The sequence below is a fragment of the Pyrus communis genome, chromosome 5, assembly GCF_041283825.1.
Source record: "Pyrus communis isolate YQ-2024b chromosome 5, ASM4128382v1, whole genome shotgun sequence".
Lineage (NCBI taxonomy): Eukaryota > Viridiplantae > Streptophyta > Magnoliopsida > Rosales > Rosaceae > Pyrus > Pyrus communis.
The window spans coordinates 32,463,512-32,483,094 of record NC_142569.1 but is presented as its reverse complement, the minus strand read 5'-3'; the positions used below and the strand labels follow the sequence as shown (position 1 = coordinate 32,483,094).

General features: G+C 36.0%; 1 protein-coding gene and 1 long non-coding RNA gene across 4 annotated transcripts; one reads left to right on the top strand and one right to left on the bottom strand.

Moving 5' to 3' along the window:
- The first annotated feature begins 1,205 nt into the window (after positions 1–1,205).
- LOC148697161 (uncharacterized) lies at positions 1,206–9,368 on the top strand. The gene is made up of 6 exons (XM_088694982.1): positions 1,206–1,362; positions 1,622–1,693; positions 4,299–4,422; positions 5,287–5,409; positions 9,105–9,239; positions 9,343–9,368. The coding sequence occupies exons 3-5, from the start codon at positions 4,325–4,327 to the stop codon at positions 9,199–9,201; spliced, it is 318 nt and encodes a 105-aa protein (XP_088551108.1). The 5' UTR covers positions 1,206–1,362; positions 1,622–1,693; positions 4,299–4,324; the 3' UTR covers positions 9,202–9,239; positions 9,343–9,368.
- A 5,899-nt stretch (positions 9,369–15,267) lies between these two features.
- LOC137727087 (uncharacterized) lies at positions 15,268–17,732 on the bottom strand. Of its 3 annotated transcripts, none has more exons than XR_015963143.1 (5): positions 17,498–17,732; positions 17,303–17,414; positions 17,160–17,210; positions 16,937–16,979; positions 15,268–16,207 (listed from the first exon to the last, which is right to left on the bottom strand). It is a non-coding gene; the product is annotated as an uncharacterized LOC137727087 (long non-coding RNA). The 3 variants fall into 3 exon arrangements; XR_015963144.1 differs by having other exon boundaries at positions 15,268–16,147; XR_015963145.1 differs by having other exon boundaries at positions 15,268–16,979; positions 17,502–17,732.
- Between the last annotated feature and the right edge of the window lie 1,851 nt (positions 17,733–19,583).

Sequence of the window (19,583 nt, the reverse complement as noted above, 5' to 3'; positions counted from 1 at the left end):
TTGAATTTTTTATTTTTTTAAATCAAAGGCTTATAGAGAACCACGTGGGTGGGGAACTAGGAGAGTTGGTGAACAGCTCACGCGTTGGACAATAAAAAAAACAAAATTATAACAACTCAGTTGTTCAAATCCAGGGGGGTTCCTGTCTGCTGGGCTTCAAATAGGGCGCAGGCCCTTTGCAATTGTTGAATGGACAGCTGCAACCTAATTGGCTCCTATTTTGTGAATTGTTGGGGAAGTATTTTTTTGGGAAGAAAGGCAACTCAACCCAATTGCCTTCTATTTTGTGAATTGTTGGAGAAGTATTTTTTGGGATGAAAGGTAACTCAACCCGATTGCCCTTGCAATTTGGTGACCGGTAGAGATGCTCTTATTATGGAATCCGAATCCTCTTCCGATCCTCTTTGTGAGGATTTCGAGAATTCGTGAATCGTGTTCGTTAATTATACATTGTGCGCTCCAAAATCATTTTAAATTTTTTATTTATAATTAAACACACAAACAGTATCTGACGAAAATTAATTGCATGATATACAATAAATGAACACAATTCATGAATTTCTAAAATTTTCACGAAGAGAATCTGAAAATGATCTTGGCTTGTTATGTACTCAAGATAATGCATGCCGATGATTTTACGGTACAGCCAGGCCTACACAGCACCAAGTCACCAACACTGATTGAGCATAAAGTAGGATATGACTCCATCACTTTTCTTTTTTTTCGGTGATAGACTCCATCACTTTTCATAAAGTCTCCATAACACACTGATCAGTGATTAACACATACATGCATATACGCATGGCATGCTCGGGGTTCCTTTCTTTTTCAAACAAATGGGAAAAATTTACGTGGAACCTGAGGGATTTCTGCAATTGCAGAGAGATAGAGACGGGGATGTTTGTTGCAGAGAGAGATGGGGGTGTCCGTTAGGTGTCCTTTAGTTGTCACTTTTGTGATTTATCCACCCTTGATTGTTGTGTGATTCATTGTCATGAGCGTTCTATGCACAAAATCACCAACAGTGATTGAGCATAAAGTAGGATATGACTCCATCACTTTTCTTTTTTTTCGGTGATAGACTCCATCACTTTTCATAAAGTCTCCATAACACACTGATCAGTGATTAACACATACATGCATATACGCATGGCATGCTCGGGGTTCCTTTCTTTTTCAAACAAATGGGAAAATTTTACGTGGAACCTGAGGGATTTCTGCAATTGCAGGGAGATAGAGACGGGGATGTCTGTTGCAGAGAGAGATGGGGGTGTCCGTTAGGTGTCCTTTAGTTGTCACTTTTGTGATTTGTCCACCCTTGATTGTTGTGTGATTCATTGTCATGAGCGTTCTATGCACAAGGTTTCATATTATTCCTTCCTTTTAATTTTAATATTGTTGTGCTTAATTTCTTCATTTTTTTCATTGGGTGATTAGATTACAATTTACAACCCCCAATTTTTTATTTTTACTTTTTATGGCTCACTGTTATTTCTTTTATTGTGTCGTATAGAACAAAGACTTTTTTGAATGTTATTACTGCTGCAGTTTCTATGCATTCGATGCTGATATCGTTCTTTCCCACATGCGCTCTTTTCACAATGTTTCATATTTTTCGCAGGGGATACTCAATCGCTTACCTTATGGGCACCGACGCCGGTGGGCTCGGCCCTTCCATCTCCTCCAACCGCAGGTGCATATCATATATACTAAAACTCGTAGGGGTTGGATACTGTGGATGACCAATGAGCTGACGTTTTTGCCCCTCAGTTTCTCCTCGCTTCCCGCTTTGTTGCCTGCTTCGTACAGTGGAAAGACGGTTTTGCCCCATTCTTTCCACGCGTCCGTCATCGTTGATATCTCGGCTTCGAGTTCGAGAGTATTCTAGCTGTGTTCTTCTGCGATTGTTTGTTCTTCTTAAATATTGTGGTCTTTGCATCGAAAATATTGGGGGAAAGTTCCTGCTTTTCGTGTTTTAAGGGAACTTATTTCTGTTCTCTAATTTGATGAGGGTTTTGCATCTTTTTAAACCTGGAGTTGTGGGTGTTTTGCCCAGCCTCATAAAATTGGTCTCTATTTCTAGAGTTGCGATCGGGAGGTAAATATTTCGCAGTTTTTGCGTTCGTCTTTGTCTGGGATTCGCAAATCTTAGCCGGATCTGTTTCCTGTTTTCTTCTCCGTTTAAGCGCCGGTTGTCTTTAGATCATTGGGAAATAAATTTTATACAACTGAGGTGTGATTCATAACTACTGTCTTTCAGTTTTTATTCTGTAATTTTGTTAGTTTGGATGAAACTGTAATAATTTTGTTTTGGGTTAGTTGTGGTCTTCACAAGCAGTGCTCCGTTTGGTGTCGTTTTGAACATCACAAGAGCCGCCTCCCTCCCCGCCACTTCCAACGTCTCCTCTCCTTCTGAGGCCGACTGTGGATGTTTGTCTTTCTTCTCTCCTCTCTTTTTATTTATTTATTTTTTTATAATTTTTTTTGGAAATTAAGATTGCCTGCTTACTTCTTTTTTTTTTTTTTTTTTTTCCTATTTGTTTGTTGTTTTTTTAGTATTTGCCACTTCTGCTGGTGCCTCTGATATGTCGTTATTATTATGTTAATGCTGCTTTGATATTTGTTTGTTGTTTTTTAAGTGCATGAGATCGATCTTTGTTTTATTATTATTTTTTTCAACCGGTGTTTCATCTTTCTTGCTACATCAATTCGAAGAATTGGCTAAGAAAAAAAAAATTAGAATGAGTTGGAAACTGAGTAGAAAAATATTAGAGAGAGAAACAGAGAATGTGATTTGATAATTGGTAATATGATCAATCCTTGGGGACATATATATTATATCAAGTTAGATTAGAATTTTTTGATTAAATTTGATTAAAATTTGATCATATAAAATAAAACAATTTATACATATTGGAAATATGCATTAAAAAGTTTAAGTCTCACATTACATGGATAAGAATGACTTTTTTAGATGTTTATATGTTTTTTACTGAAGAGTGTTTTGTGTTTCTACTGCCGATAACCAAATGTTGTAACGTATACCTTAATATATTTTCTTGCTGGTAAGCAAAGAGGTTTTTCGCCAAAAATATTAGTTGCTGTTTTCGAGTTGCTCCATTTCTTTCAAAGTTTATTTCCTTAAGGGAATTAAGGTGTATGAAGCAACAAGTTATTATGGTTCTGATGCTTCTAAAATTTATGATTACAGGTTTCATTTGGCTGTTTGTTTTGCATGTTTCATTTTTGCAAAGTAAAGGACATATGCAACACCTTCCACGATTTTAGAACACTTGAAGGTGAGACCTAAGAAATAAAATAGCGGTATGAAAAGTTGTGATGGCATATTAATTCCCTTTTTTGTGAACTGATTTTAAAGCATATTTACCCATTTATTTTTTCATATTTTGTATACATTTGATTTATGATAGATTACGCATATACTTAACGTGTTTGCATAAATTTAATGCCTTAAGCTTACACCTTAACAAATACTTATGAAATCTGTAGTATTATCTAATTGAATTGGTTAGTTTTGATTTGCATTTTGTTAATTTATATATTTGTAATAGTCGACCGTGTTGAAATTTTAGTGTATCACTTTCTGTCAACACTCTGCTTCTTTTTCTTATTATATTTTCTATGTTTAAATAGCATGAACATACTAAAAACCTGTTAATTACAAACTATCCATTACAAGTTTGTACTGCCTGTTTTCTTCTTTTACATCCAGTAGTTTTAAGACCCGCAACAACGCGCGGGCACTATTGCTAGTATATATATATATGCATGTGTGTGTTTGTGTGTCGTATCTACTTATTTGCATATGTGTTTTTGTGTAGGGTTTGTTCCTGATCATTTTTCCTTCACTTTTAGCAATATGTGCAATTATATTGCTTTGGATTACTATTTCAAATTGAGGTTTTTAATGGGTTTTGGAATTTTTGAGATTATTGGAAATTTTAGGGTTTGATGATTTTTATTTCAAATATTCAGTTTTAAGTAGCATAATAACAATGCACAAGGAGGACAATCCAGAGCAAGTGTAGCCACTGTAAACACTAAGGATTCCAGTATTGCTTCTGCGCAACACGATGGTGTACAAAATGGAGCCCGTGTACAGCCCCAATTACATGGTACAGATTTCGAAGTATCAGTTCTCTTTCAGTCTAGAAAATTTATGTGTCTGAAGGAGTTTGGGAATCTTAGATAATTGTGTTCTCTTTTAACATCTGAGTTGCCCATTTTGTTTGATTTTCATTTCTTGGCAATGTATTCCTGCGACTGATTTAATGTAGGAGGTTCTGATACACCTGTTGCAAGCATGCTTCCCGGACAGCTGAAGCTTCAGCCTCCCAGAGAAGCTCCCGAACTGTTCCAAAGGCTCCAACTTCTCAAGAACACCCACTACACTAGCGAAGGGTAAGTTCACACCCAAGACCATGGATTTTGTTGCACTCAATGGTGGGGAATGTAGGCATATTTTCACTGTTATGTAGCAATCTTATGATGTCAATGCTAGATTCTCCCTCCCAAATAGGCGATTTAGTAATGAGTTTAACGTGCTGGTATATCTATCTTCTATAATATTAAGAGAAGAGGGCTTGTCAACTTTTTGCCTCATTTTCTTCCAATTTTGCCCGGCCCCTCACTTTTGAATACACAATGCTGACATGAGGAAGGCAAAATGGTAACTTTGTACCTTTTGACAAAATGACAATCATATCCCCATTTTTCTTATTTTACCCTCACTTTTGATATACAATATTTACATAAAGAGGGTAAAATGGTAATTATGTAATATTAAGAAAAATATGCCCTTATTAAGAGATCCCGTCATCATTATCTCATACTCTTTTTAAAAATTTTAAAAACTAATCACACTCCTTAATCAAAAACAAAAAAGAAAATGAAATTGTTCACACACAAAGTGTGTGCTTATACCCTAGTGATATATAAATAAATGCGAATAATCAGGTATTAACTTTTTTCTGTTGGTTTTTGCCCCAGGAGAAGCGTTCAATGGCTTTGCCTTTTAGTTTGGGTGTATAAGCCTTGGTTTCATGAATGGGATGCAAGTAATGTTATACGCTTGCGAACCCTTGATTAAAATTCTCTAATTTCCTGTATTTCTAAGTTCGGAACAAATTTATAGCATGTTTTTAAAAGCAGAAAGGTTGTATCCACCCTTTTCATCTCAATTTCTGATTATCCTAATTAGGGTTTTATTAATTAATTATGCTTAAATATTGATCAGTTCTAAATTCAATTGTTATTGGTGTTTAGAATTATTGACGAGAGTACCAAAAAAGCAGCGGTTGTGGATCCAGTTGAACTTGAGAAGGTTCTGAAAGCAGCCCAAGAACATTGCGTCGGTATCAAGCTCATCCTCAGCACTCGCCATTACTGGTATATTTAGACTTCCTCATCCAATCCCTCATATTCATACTGATATATATATATATATATATATATATATATATATATAAGTAATTCAAGATAATAGATAAGAAAAAATTGAGGTTGATTGAAGCGGAATATCCATGTATGATCAACAATAACATGAATGCATACAATTAGACTAAACATAGGTGATATTTTCATGAAAATATCACCTATGTTTAGTCTAATTGTATGCATTCATGTTATTGTTGATCATACATGGATATTCCGCTTCAATCAACCTCAATTTTTTCTTATCTATTATCTTGAATTACTTCAATGTTTATATATATTTTACTTCCGCACTCTGTATTCTATGGAAGGTTTTGCCTCCTACTTTTACTTCCGCACTCTGTATTCTATGGAAGGCTTTGCCTCCTACTGGTAGTTTCGCCCCATTTGGTATCAGAGTCAAGTGGTTGGTAATTGCATTAGCATCTATCTGATCTGTTCTTTGATACTCACATACTTATATTCTATCTGCATTTCTTATTTGTCGGTCCTCGGTTCTCTATTCTTTCAGCCAAACAGTAAGACGTGGTCCAAACAGTAAGTCCCGAGGAGAGGCATGAGCGGGGGAAGAGTCTAGACATACGAGGAAGGTGAATCATTTAAGTCTTGCATATAGCATATTGGTTTTGTGTGCATCATGAGTAGATTATTTAGATCTAATTCAATGGCCAGCACTAGCTCTAGATCCTACTTAGGAACTATACCTTACATTGTCAATGAGGAATAAAAACTTGATTTTCAAACTGACGAAAGTATTGATTTTTTTTATTGGAACATTCCAAAGATTTCTGAAAAACATGTTTACAAGAAAAAATGGTCTTTGACCGCTTTTAAATCTGAACACCATGTCAAAACAGTTGAGAAGGCTTATGCTCTTAGTAAAGAACATGAGACTTGTCAATTATTTTCTCCAGAACAAATTAAATCCCATAGGAAAGATGATCATAACTACATTCATATTGGTTTGGTTCAAATTGCTGTTAAACCCTTAACAAGAAAATGTCTTAATAATTCTATTCTTTTATGTCTTCGTGACGCCAGATTTACTGATTTTAACGATAGTATACTTGGGATAATTGAATCCAGTCTTTACAACGGACCTATCCATTTTGATTGTTTTCCAGATCTCACGATAAGCCTTTCAGATCCACATATACTGAAAGCACTCACACTCAATATTAAAACTTCGGGATACCAAGTCCTAGAAGGAACACAGCCTTTGGCACTTATTTTCAGAGTTTATTATAAAGTTACTGGCACAAACATGAATTTTCAAGCGTTAACCAAAGGCCCTCGCGATCACTCTTTTGATACAAACAACACAAGAAAATGCAAATATAAAAGTTCCCAGAACCATTAGATGGTCAGATATCAGTCTCCCTTCAGACTGGTGTTTGATTAACGAAAGTAAACCAGTTGCTTTGCAAAACAGTTTTGTCAACCTTGACAATGTTGAACAATATTTTGATGGTACAGTTAAAATTAATTTCGATAGACAAGCAAGAAGATCTTGTGAATCGGTTCATTCACATAAATCTTTTGCTTCTAGCAGAAAGTCTTTTTCTGGATCCACGTCAACCGATAGACTGGGTCAAGATCAAGATTTAATTAAGTCGTTAGTAAACAAAAAATTAAAAGAGCAGGAAACTGCACAACAAGAATTAATCAATGATTTGCTCAAATTAAAGTCTGTCGACGCTTCTTCACAAGTTGCACATCCTGTTTATCACCCTCCAAACCAAGAAGAACCAACTTCTCCAACAACTTCTGATTTTGAAACATCGGTGAATCACCAATTACTTGTTTTGACCAAAAAGCACAATATCCAATGGAGGAAGCTTAAATCTGACATCGCATCTGAGGAAAATATTCCCAGAAGAAATATTTTTTGAAAAAAGTATTGTGATGAAAAAAAGCTAGCCATATATGCTGAATGGAAAGCTTTTGTAGAACAATACCAATTTGAAATATTTTTCTTTGATTTTATTGAAAAACATTATGAAACCAAAAACAAACTCACGGTTGTTACCAAAGAAAATTGGGTTAAGGAAGACAACTTTGATTTCTTCCAGTCATCCTCCCAAAGAAACTATTTTGATTTCCACTGGTAATACCAACATTTCAGCAACTCCTTTCAAATTTCAAAAGACCTTTTCTTGTTAAGGGTTTAACAGCAATTTGAACCAAACCAATATGAATGTAGTTGTGACCATCTTTCCTATGGGATTTAATTTGTTTTGGAGAAAATAATTGATAAGTCTCATGTTTTTTACTAAGAGCATAAGCCTTCTCAACTGTTTTGACATGTGTTCAGATTTAAAAGCGGTCAAAGACCATTTTTTCTTGTAAATATGTTTTTCAGAAATCTTTGGAATGTTCTAATCAGAAAAATCAATACTTTTGTCAGTTTGAAAATCAAGTTTTTGTTCCTCATTGACAATGTCAGGTATAGTTCCTAAGTAGGATCTAGAGCTAGTGCTGACCATTGAATTAGATCTAAATAATCTACTCATGATGCACACAAAACCAATATGCTATATGCAAGACTTAAATGATTCACCTTCCTCGTATGTCTAGACTCTTCCCCCGCTCATGCCTCTCCTCGGGACTTACTGTTTGGACTACGTGTTACTATTTGGCTGAAAGAATAGAGAACTGAGGACCGACAAATAAGAAATGCAGATAGAATATAAGTATGTGAGTATCAAAGAACAGATCAGATAGATGCTAATGCAATTACCAACCACTTGGCTCTGATACCAAATGGTGCAGAACCACTTGTGAGAAATGGATTTATGGGGATTTATATCTTAGTTGGGTACATGATGCGGATTCATATTCAAGGAAAAATGATCCCCGCTCTTAAGGTCTCTTTCTTGCGTCGATTGATTGTCTTGCTATGATTTCGAGCTGTTGCAATTAGATCTTGAAATTGTATTGTACGATTTAATTAGTATAGTGGTCCTCACAAATCACCACCGATGTAGCACCTAATTAATTGTATTCAATGTTGTGGTCTGCAAAGAAGCACTAATTAAGGGAGTAATATTTAAGGTTGGAGATAAAAGATTCACTATAGCTGATAGCTCTAGATGTGTAATTAACTAATTATCATAAAAATTAGCTCTGTTGGTTAATCCAATTAGTTGAGGTAAGGAATATATTTTGACTGATGCAACTGCATGCTCTCATGGATTTCCCCCAAAGATTGGATTTTCAGTTTTTGGGAATGTTAACAATTTAGTTTTTTGATGTTTTCTTGAAAGGATATGAAATTGGAAATCCAAAATATCACGTTTTTATTGAAATTATATGATTTTTGGGGGTCCCGTTGGTCCATTTTTGACCTTATTTTATATTTTATTTATTTATTACATTTTGTTGTTAGCAATGAGTTTATGAATGTATGAAAACAGTGGATGCTAAATTTAGGGGGATATTGCTCAAATGAAGATATTTTTGTATGTATATCTAGTATTAGTGCGATTTCTGCTTCTTGAATTGGGGTAAATAGCACTTTGATATTGCTTTTGGACTTCAGAAAAAGTTTCCCCTTTTATGAACACGTAGCCGAGTAATTTTAGGAAACATGTGAAATTATAGAAGTTTCTATGTTGAATTCACTTTATTTCACTTTGAATCGTTGTCAGGGGATTGCTTTTGGGAACATGGTGGTGCATGAGGAAGTTCTTCGGGTTATCCAAACGTTCAAAGGTTAACTTTCCGTTTGGAGATTCTAGAAAATAAGTTGTAGTCATGAATTTTCAGCAAGAGAAGTTCGTCAGGTTAGTTTGGCAATCAATGTTTCCCAATATTTATTTGTTTCATTTAAAATGGTCTTCAACGACATCCATAAATCTGTGTTAAGTTTTTTTGTTTTTGGTTTAGGGCACTTATATGGTAATGCATGTCTTCTTTAGCTCCTCGTCGGACTCTCCTTTCTGTTTCTTTCTTCTTTCCTCTCACTACTGTTGGATTATGTGACCAAGTGGCCATATACTTTAGAATAAACAAAACAACTTAACCTTTTTTCCTCCCCAAAACAAGGAAAGATGTAGTTGAAGAGAGCAAGGGAGAGTTGAGAAAGCATCCAAAGAGATGGTGAGAGCATTTGGCTCTATCATGGGCACGGCAGAGAGAAATCAAGAGAGCTAGAGTGACAACACCTTTCCTTGTTTTGGGTAGGAAAAAAGGTTAAGTTGTTTTGTTTATTTGGTCCATGTGAAAGCCACGGGGTGGTTTTAGCCGAAAGCAAGAAATAAAAAAATGATGAAAGGAACATCATGATGAGGAAGAAAGCATAAAGAGAGTATCCAAAGGGAGAGCATTAGGCTCTCCCATGGGAAAAGTTGAACATTCTATATTAAGGCATTTGTTATGCCTTATGGTAAGAGAGAGAGTTGCAGAGAAATCAAGAGAGCTAGAGTGAAAGGTCTCTTGTGAAAGAACTCTTGGGGTAGAGTGAGGCTCTTGGGAAAATTCTGTGAGTGGGTGTACAAGGGATATGGGATTGGGTTATGTCAATTTAACTCATGTGTAACTTGTACTGTTTTTCTCATAGTGAAGAGCAATATCTCTCCGAGGACGTAGGCAGGTTTTTGCCGAACCTCGTAAATTTCTCGGTGTCTTTATTTCTTGTATTTTAAACTATTCAACTGTGGATTTGTATGTTGGTGAAGATAATCAACCAAAGCACAACAATTTGGTATCAGAGCTTTGTTGGAAGCTTTGGTTCATTGAAGGTTCAGATTTATTATTCACCATGATGACTACAAACATGTCGTTTTCAGTTGAGAAGTTTAATGGGAAGGGCAGTTTTACTCTCTAGCAGATGAGAGTAAAGGATGTCTTGACTCAACAAGGCTTGGTTAGAGCTTTGAAGGGAAAAGATGGGAAGCCTAAAGAAATGACAGATGACCAGTGGGAGGAGCTGGAGTCGCGTTGTGTTAGCACGATTCGACACTGCATAGCTGATAACATTATCAACAATGTTATGGATGAAGATTCTGCACCTGCACTGTGGGAGAAGTTGGAAAAACTCTATATTGCTAAGAGTTTGACCAACAAGTTACATCTGAAGTGGAAGCTGTACAAGCTGAAGATGGATGAAGGCGGGAATCTCATGGACCACATGGATGTGTTCAATGGATACTTGGATCAATTGAGGAAAGTTGATGTTAAGGTTGAGGAAGAAGATAAAACCCTCTTACTTCTTACCTCACTTCCAGATTCGTATGAGAATCTTGTGACAACCTTATTGCATGGAAAAGATACAGTAAGTTTGGAGCAGGTGCAGGCTTCTTTGGTGTCTTATGATACACAAAAGAGGAAGGCGGGAATCTCATGGACCACATGAATGTGTTCAATGGATACTTGGATCAATTGAGGAAAGTTGATGTTAAGGTTGAGGAAGAAGATAAAGCCCTCTTACTTCTTACCTTACTTCCAGATTCGTACGAGAATCTTGTGACAACTTTATTGTATGGAAAAGATACAGTAAGTTTGGAGCAGGTGCATGCTTCTTTGGTGTCTTATGATACACAAAAGAGGAAGACCATTGTTGATGGTGGGCACGAGACTGCTTTAGCTGTTCAAGGTTGAAATCATGGAAGAAAATTGGGAGGAGGATTTGAGAGAGACAGCAGGTTCAAATCAAGCTCCAAAGGCAAGGGACCACAATGCTATGACTGCAAAGAATTCGGGCATAAAAGGATAAATTGTCGTTTGAGAAAAAGAAAGGATGATCTTGGTCCAAGTAGCAGCAATTTTGTGGCGGAAGACTTCGAGTATGCCCTCTAGGTACTCGAAGCAACACATCTCCTGGTGATGTATAGTCTCAAGTGTTGCAGGAGTTTTGCAGCAGGTGGAGCTATGAGATTCACAGGTGATGAGATGGTCCTGAAGAATGAGAAGTGCGAGGAATGGTTGTCTGGCTCGACGGGTGTTGCTGGAAATGGGTGCACTGACAAGTTTCCAAGTTGCAGACAATGAAGAGGAGAAAAACCTGCTGGAGGAGACGAGGATGTGTCGAGATCCTGTCTGAAGCTAAATGTTTTTTTTTCTTGCAGCAGCTGCACATGCATTGGCATGACTGAATCGGAACAGGACCAACGAGGTTGATTCAGAGTGTGCATGCTGGTACGTAAGGCCAATGGACTTTGGTACAGTTTGAGTCGAGGTGGAGATCATTATGAGTACCAGAAAGTTTGGGGAATTTGATTTAGTTACCGTTGTCCTTAGTTTGTACTTTGGGTGCTTATGGTGAGTGTTGATTCGAGTATCTGTGATGTTTTCGGAACTTGGCCAAGGTGGAGATTGTTGGATTATGTGGCCAAGTGGCCATATACTTTAGAATAAACAAACCAAAGGTGGACAACACCTTTCTTTGTTTTGGGGAGGAAAAAAGGTTAAGTTTTGTTTATTTGGTCCATGTGAAAGCCACGGGGTGGTTTTAGCCGAAAGCAAGAAATAAGAAAATGATGAAAGGAACATCATGATGAGGAAGAAAACATAAAGAAAGCATCCAAGGGGAGAGCATTCGGCTCTTCCATGGGAAAAGTTGAACATTCTATATTAAGGCATTTGTTACGCCTTCTGGTAAGAGAGAGTTGCAGAGAGAAATCAAGAGAGCTAGAGTGAAAGGTCTCTTGTGATAGAACTCTTGGGGTAGAGTGAGGCTCTTGGGAAAATTCTGTGAGTGGGTGTACAAGGGATATGGGATTGGGTTATGTCGATTTAACTCATGTGTAACTTGTACTGTTTTTCTCATAGTGAAGAGCAATATCTCTCCGAGGACGTAGGTAGGTTTTTGCCGAACCTCGTAAATTTCTCGGTGTCTTTATTTCTTGTATTTTAAACTATTCAACTGTGCGTTTATATGTGGGTGAAGATAATCAGCCAAAGCACAACAACTACAAGTTGCAAATATGGCGGAATCAGTGGAGCTTCCCACTAGCCTCAGCATCCTTCCTTTCCAAAACAAGGTCCTCTTACCTAGCGCCATCATTCGAATTCACTGCACTTCACCCAACAGGTACCTTTGAGCCTTAATCTTTCTCTTTTCATGTTTTATAGTGAAATATGTATTTGTGGATGGTATTTGTGGGATTTTTGAGTATCAATTCATTACCAGGTGCTGTTATCCAGATAATGTATCCTTTTTCTGGAAATAGACAGTGGATGCGTGATGTATGTGAAGCATCTGTCAATGAATTCGGCTTTCATATATCAAGTTAACCAAGTCCATGTTTTCTTAATCACTCAATTAATCAAGTTCTTAGTTTTCTTACGTTTCCGATTAATTCACAGAGTTTAGGCAAAAAATGACAGTAGAGGGAGCTTTCGATCACTACTTTCCGTTTTAGGTTTTTTTTTTTTTTTTTTTTCCTTTCAATTTCTCTTTTTATTAGATAAATTGTGGCGTTTAAAAGGGTGAATTTAACATGATTGGATTACAACTTCCTTACATATTAAACTGTAAAAGGGGGAGTAGGGTTGCTATATTCAAGTTCACTTTTTTATTTTTACTTGAATTTGATTTGATTTTTTTTGCGACAGGTTGAGAATGTGAAAGCTCTGCTGGAGGTTGAGGTGAGAAATTTCATTTAATTCATGATTTATTGTTGTGTTTTTTAAGACGGATTGAAGAAGATTAAGTTCACAGTGATGACCGGAGATGAACAGATCCTCTCTTAAACGTCGATCCTCACAACTGTAAAACCCTTACTTTTCACTTCAGCAGAAACCCTTAATTGATTTTATAGTTCTTTCAATTAATTTGGAAGTTGAAGATCTCCTTTTTTTAACTTGAGTTGATTTTTTTGTGATAGGTTGAGAATGTGAAAGCTCTGCTGGAGGTAGGTGAGAAGTTTAATTTAATTCATGATCTGTTTTTTTTTTTAAAACTTTTTTTTTTTGGTGGGATTGTGCTGTTTTGGGGGAAAACAATATTAAGTTGAAGTAATGTTTAGATATTTCTGTAATTGGGATTTAGAGTAAGAGATGAAGAACTGAATGTGATTGCAGAATTATAAGTTCATAACTTCTTTGGTTTGGAAGCTAATTTTAAATTCAGTTGGTTGATTAGTTAATAGAGAAATGTATAATAAATGCGTGATATGTTTTTCAATGCGTATGAGCAGTCACAGGTGCTGATTCAGCTGCAGCAGTAGCTATATAATGGTTGGGAGATAAAGACCTGTTATTCGTGTTGTGTTTTTCGTGTTCGTGTCATACTTGATATCTTAACGGGTTGTGTCATGTAACACTTGTTAAAATAAACGGGCAAAATGACCCGACCCCAAATCGACCCGATAATATTAACAGGTAATATGATCTGACTTGTTACCCTGTTACCCATTAAGGAAAATATATTTTAAACCAACGGTACATATTTACTTTCATATATCTTACAGCTGTTATTTAAGTAAAGTTTTTAATAGTTTTTTAATTAATGTAGAAGTGTAAAAAATATAGGAAAAAAATATATAAACGTTTGTAATGACAAGCTTTACAACTTTCATGAAGAGCTTAACTTCAAAATTGGCCTCTATAATCATATAAATCATATATTAAAATTTAACCGTTGATTGTTGTTTACATTTACGCTTCATTGTTCTAATCAAATTTTGTTTTTTGAAAACGTGATGTATTAGAGGATGTAAGAAGATGAACGATTTGTATCGTTAATATTATATTCAGAGTTTTACAGTTAGTGAAAATATTGCTTGATGTTTATAAAGTTTCTACAAACTATATGTCATCGACTTATATTTTAATTAACCGTAAATATCGAAATGTGATATCAAAGATCTGAACCGTTCATCTTCGTACATCCGTCGGATGATCATGTTTTCAAAAAGGAAAATAAAAAAAATGAAATTCAGTAAGAAGAATAAAGCATAAATAACAATTGATGGTTAAATATAAATTTAAGGTTTATGAATTATAATGTTAGATTTCGAAGCTGACCCTTTCATGAAAGTTGTAAAGCTTGTCACTATGAGTGATTGTATATTTTTTTTTTACATTTTTGACACTTCTACTATAGTTATTATTAATTTTGCCCTCAAATAAAAAAAATATTACATGAGGGTTTGGAGGATTTTAAAAATCTAAACGATAATGTAAGCATAACCATTATCTACTCGTCGAGGAATAACGATGAATCATGAGTGTTTATATACTCCTTCACATTTTTCATACTTGTATGTATGTCTTTTTAGTTCTTGCCAATACAAATACTATACTAGTTTGTTTTAATTTTGGACAACATGTTAAGTAAAATTTATCCTAGTAATGATAATAAAGAACTTTCATAATAAAAATAAATAACGACTAAAACTTTTTATTTTTTATTTTTATAAACTTATATAAAATAATAATACAAAACTATATATTTGATATGGAATATATATTAATATGGTTGTTGTATTTTATAATAAATCTTTTAGTAATTAAATTTTAAAATTATCAAAATAATTTTTTTCTTAATAGGTTGAAATGGATTACCCACTTGTTATCCGTGTGTATACCCGTTAAGAACCCATTATTAACAGGTTCTTAACGGATCACTCAATAATGATCCCAATTAGTTATCGTGTTAATCCGAAACCTGTTATTTTTGTGTTGTGTTAGAAATTGCCGAGTCTATAGGGAGATGAGGAATTTTGAGATGCTGAGTGCTCTTGGTGTCAGAGATGAAGACTTTATAATGATCATATCCAATGCCGCCTCGAGGTATATTTGATAATGTTTTTGTTGAACAACAAAAATATATAACATATATACTAAAAAAAAAAAAAAAAAAAAAAATAGAGTCCATACAAATTGGGTCATACTACAAGGCAAAACAAAAATGTAATCCAACCCAAAAGATGAAGATGGGCTTTACATACAAATCAAACATCCATAAATAAATTTAAAAAAATAATAATAATAATAATAATAATAATAATAATAATAAATAAATAAGATATGAATTCCTTCCTACAAAAGGGGGAAGTAAAGTGCAAAATAGGGGCTCCCCTTTTTCTGCAACAAAAGAACATGAAGTCAGTAAGAGAGGTTAAGAGAAAGTGGCGGAAGACATGGCCTCTATCTCCTCCATGTAAAAGCTCTAGAGCCCTCCTAAGATGTCTATAAATAGGCATCAGTTGCAGTAAGAAGGGGGACACAGAAAGAAGAGAGACTGCAGAAATTGAGAGAGAAATTTAGAGAAAATAAGCAACGTAAGACTAATCCCATTGCCGGCGATTTCGAATTGAGTCTTGCAGGGAAGGGGAACAAACCACAAACAACAATCAGAAGGTACAAAACCTACGTTTCTCTTCTCTTCATTTTTTCCCAGTAATTTTGTTTTGCAGGTAGGTGTCTTCTTGAACAAACTTTGGTCAGCAAAGAATCTATTATACGCTAGCAACCCCTGCGTTTCTCTATACCTGCAACAACAACATGAAGCAGTCCAAAAATGGCAGCACCCACATGTTTTCCTTCAGCCTAAATCTGAAGAAAACCAAAACACACGAGCTCCGCTCCCCGCTACTGCCGTCAATCCCATGAATTTCTTCGGGGTGGTCTAAACCACCCTGTGAATTTCCAATCAAATCCAAGAGCTCTGCTCCCCCACCGCTGCTGTCAATCCCATGAATTTCTTCAGGGTGGTCTAAACCACCCCGTGAAGTTCCAACCAAGTCTAAATGGTCCATACCCCCACAAGTTTGTTAAGTGCAGTTTCAAAATTCAAGCTTAGTCTCTGTAAAGAAAGACAGCAAGGAAGCAACATATACCAAGATGCAATTCAAGAGGAAAGAAATTGTTCTATTTGTAATTCTTTGGTGTTTTCTTTGCTACTCACAGGTACAAGACATGGAGGATGCCTTTGCATAAAAACCTATGAAAACCCACTTGGGATAATAATCCAAGAAAAAGGAGAAATTAAAAATGCTGATGTCTCCCTTTATAATCATAAAGTTCCAGCAAAGTATATTGGGATGATGTTTGCATAGTATTTCAAAGATGGAAGAAAGTTAAAGCATGAGACTTTACCAAAAGGAAAGTTTAAGCATGAGACAAGAATATAAAAGAATGGCATCAAAGAGCTTTGATATTATCCTATCTGCAAAAGCTCAAAAATTCCAAGTTATGTTGCTGGATTCCAAAATGTTATGAATGACTAGTGTTGATGAGAAAGAATAGCGAGCATGATCAAATTATCACGAACATGGCTGTCATAAGGCCACTCATGTGACATTCAAATGGAAAAGGCATAATGCTTATTTCTTTTCTAATTAAGCATAGAAGGCAGCACATAGATGGAAAAAAGAGGGTGTCCAAAGCCTACTGACCAAACCAAGTCACATGACTCTTTACGGAGAAAACGGAGGCCGGAAAGTGATAATCAGACACGAATACATCAAGACTCATTCAAAATATGGCAGACACGATGAGTGCGTTATTACAAATTTCAGAGTGCAATTCTCACCTTTGGAGCCATGAATAAACGCTTGTTTTCAACGAACTCAGTGCTGCAAAATAATTTGTCCAACAACCATATCAAAAACTAAGTCAAACTGGTACTGAAAGCTACTCATGATAAACGAAAAGTTAAATAAATTTAGTCTACGAAAACTACCAACATCAAAATTGGGTTTATCATCTACCAGTACACAAAAAGAGGGTTTTTACAACCCAATGAAGCTCATTACCTGAAGGACACATCAACAACCAAATCGAAGAGATGATGTTGCCAGTGACGCCTGCACGAAATAATTAAACCAATCAGTTGCAGTTTAGAGCTTCAACCCACTCCGAATCAAATCTAGAACACAGAAAATGAAAATGGGGTCACCTGCTGGTTATCTTCTCCTTTTCGCTTTGAATTTTCGATCCACAAAAGGAGCACAAGCAAGGTGGTGAGAGCAAGAGAACAATGCAGCAGAAGGAAAAAAAAAGCTTGTGACCTGCACAAGAAGCCTCTGCAGTTTAGGAGGAAAAGAGGATAAATTGGAGCAATTCAAAACAGTTTGAACTCCACCAATCTTACCCACCTTCATTTGGAATTCAACAGCTAACAAACCCAAAAGGAATTAAAAAAAAAAGAAAAAAACATTGCGAAATCAACATCGCTGTTTAGAGAAACGAATACTGGAGCAGGGAAGATTTCTAATTGGGTTTTTGAACAGTGCATCTCACGTGGGACTTGGAGTCCCACTTTATGTCTTCAAGTCCTGAGCTACTTAAGGAAAAGACTGAACTGTGCATGTCACGTGGGATTTGGAGTCCCACTTTATGTCTTCAAGTCCTGAGCTACTTAAGGAAAAGATAAATCCAAGTCCTATTTCAGAGACTATTAGGCGATTACTGAAGGTCATATATATGGGTTTTAAATAAATCCCATTGGCTTCTCATTTTGCCAAGTCTGAACACAAGTCTACAAATCCAAATCAAATATTTCACGAACTACTCCGGTTTGATTCCGTTAAGGATACGTAGGCAGTCTGATATTAAATTTTAGATGCAACCATGAAACCGGAACGAATTCCTGGTTTATATAAACTAAATTCACTCTTGTACTTTGACCAATTAATTACAAATTATATAAAGAGTAAAAGAAGAGTCTACAAAGCATAGTTCCTAGATTTCCATTTAATGGATGCTGCTTATGCAACAAAGTTCCTAATTTTATAGGGAAGGTTGCTCATATGAAGAACGAAGAAAAGATGAGATGGAGACAAACTGATAGGGGTCCCAAGGCAAAGAAAAGCAAGGAAGAAAAATGGGCAACCCCATCTCATCGACACCAAACAAAAAAAGGGGGAGAAAAAGAAGTGCAACAAGACAAGTCAAAGCACCATCAAGTTCCCTTTTAAAGGTGAATGCGACGTGGCTCTAAAACCCTTCTAGATCGTCATACTCAAATTCTAATTAAAGGGTCATTTACCTATTAATTATTCAAATCCCAAATGGGACGAAGCCGTATCAAATATCAAGTGGTATAAAACCGCTAAATTCTACATGCATATTCTCTCGTTTATACCCAGTCACATGCATAAAAAAAATGTATGTAAACGAGGAATGCAACAAATTAATTTCATGGTCCTCTTCAAATCATGACGGAAGTCTCAAAAGCAAAGCTCGAAGCCCACCATTGCACTAACGCGCAAAATTGACCAGATGATTGTCCGGAAAAGAAGCTTGTTGTTAGCGTTGAAGGATAAGCTTAGGCTCAAGGTGCACCAAAATTAGTGTGGTTGCTGACCAAGTTTCATTCAAATTCCTAAGTTAGGAATTGGAATAAAGATCTCCAGCAAGCAATTAAGTAGGTGCAGAGACAAAGTTTGTCATAACTTTAGTTGAAGGTTGGTTTGATCCCACGAGGACAAACCTGCGCAACTTATGGCTTGAATTAATTCATGGGTATGATTGAATTAATACTTGTCCTCAAAATCTTTTGGGTGGTCATGGTTAATCGTTGGGCCAAGATCAAATCAAGACACAGAGCAAAGTGGAGGACAAAAGCAATACAAATATAGACAACTTCGAACCACTTCAATACTGTGCATGCAAACCATCTCAAAGTACAAAACTCGATCGACTCACCACTTCAATTTAGTGAAACTCACGTCATGGATCAAATTCCCCTTAATTACCGAAGTGGTCAAATTGCACAAAGCCGCATCAAATCTCAAATGGCACGAAGCTGTATTTTGTTTCAATGGCTCAAAGTCCTCGCCCGCACGAACTAAAACTGCATAAGGCACCAAATGCTCCAATGGCTGAAAGTCCTTGCCCGCACGAGCTAAAACTGCGCAAGGCATCAAATGCTCCTTACTTGCATGAGCTGAAACTGCACAAGGCATCAAACCCCAACAAATACGTAAAGAACTATGAGTGACTTGATCCCACAACGAGGGTATGTAGGCAATCTAGGGCTCTACCTAGGTGCAGTCACAAAATCAAATAAACATCCAAACCCCCAAGTTACGATTTATTCATATTAGAATCAAAAGGTATTCCTTTCCCAAAAGAAGGTTTGTAATTAATAGGCGCGTAGCCTAGAATGGGTCAAACTCAATTTAATAAAACCCTCTTCGAAAAATGAATGAGCTAAAATAGTGTCGAGTGAATTA

Coding starts and splice junctions, on each gene's coding strand:
- LOC148697161 (XM_088694982.1), top strand. CDS start 4,325: ATGCTTCCCGGACAGCTGAAGCTTCAGCCTCCCAGAGAAGCTCCCGAA. Junction 4,423..5,286: donor ACCCACTACACTAGCGAAGG/GTAAGTTCACAC, acceptor ATTGGTGTTTAG/AATTATTGACGAGAGTACCA. Junction 5,410..9,104: donor CTCAGCACTCGCCATTACTG/GTATATTTAGAC, acceptor AATCGTTGTCAG/GGGATTGCTTTTGGGAACAT.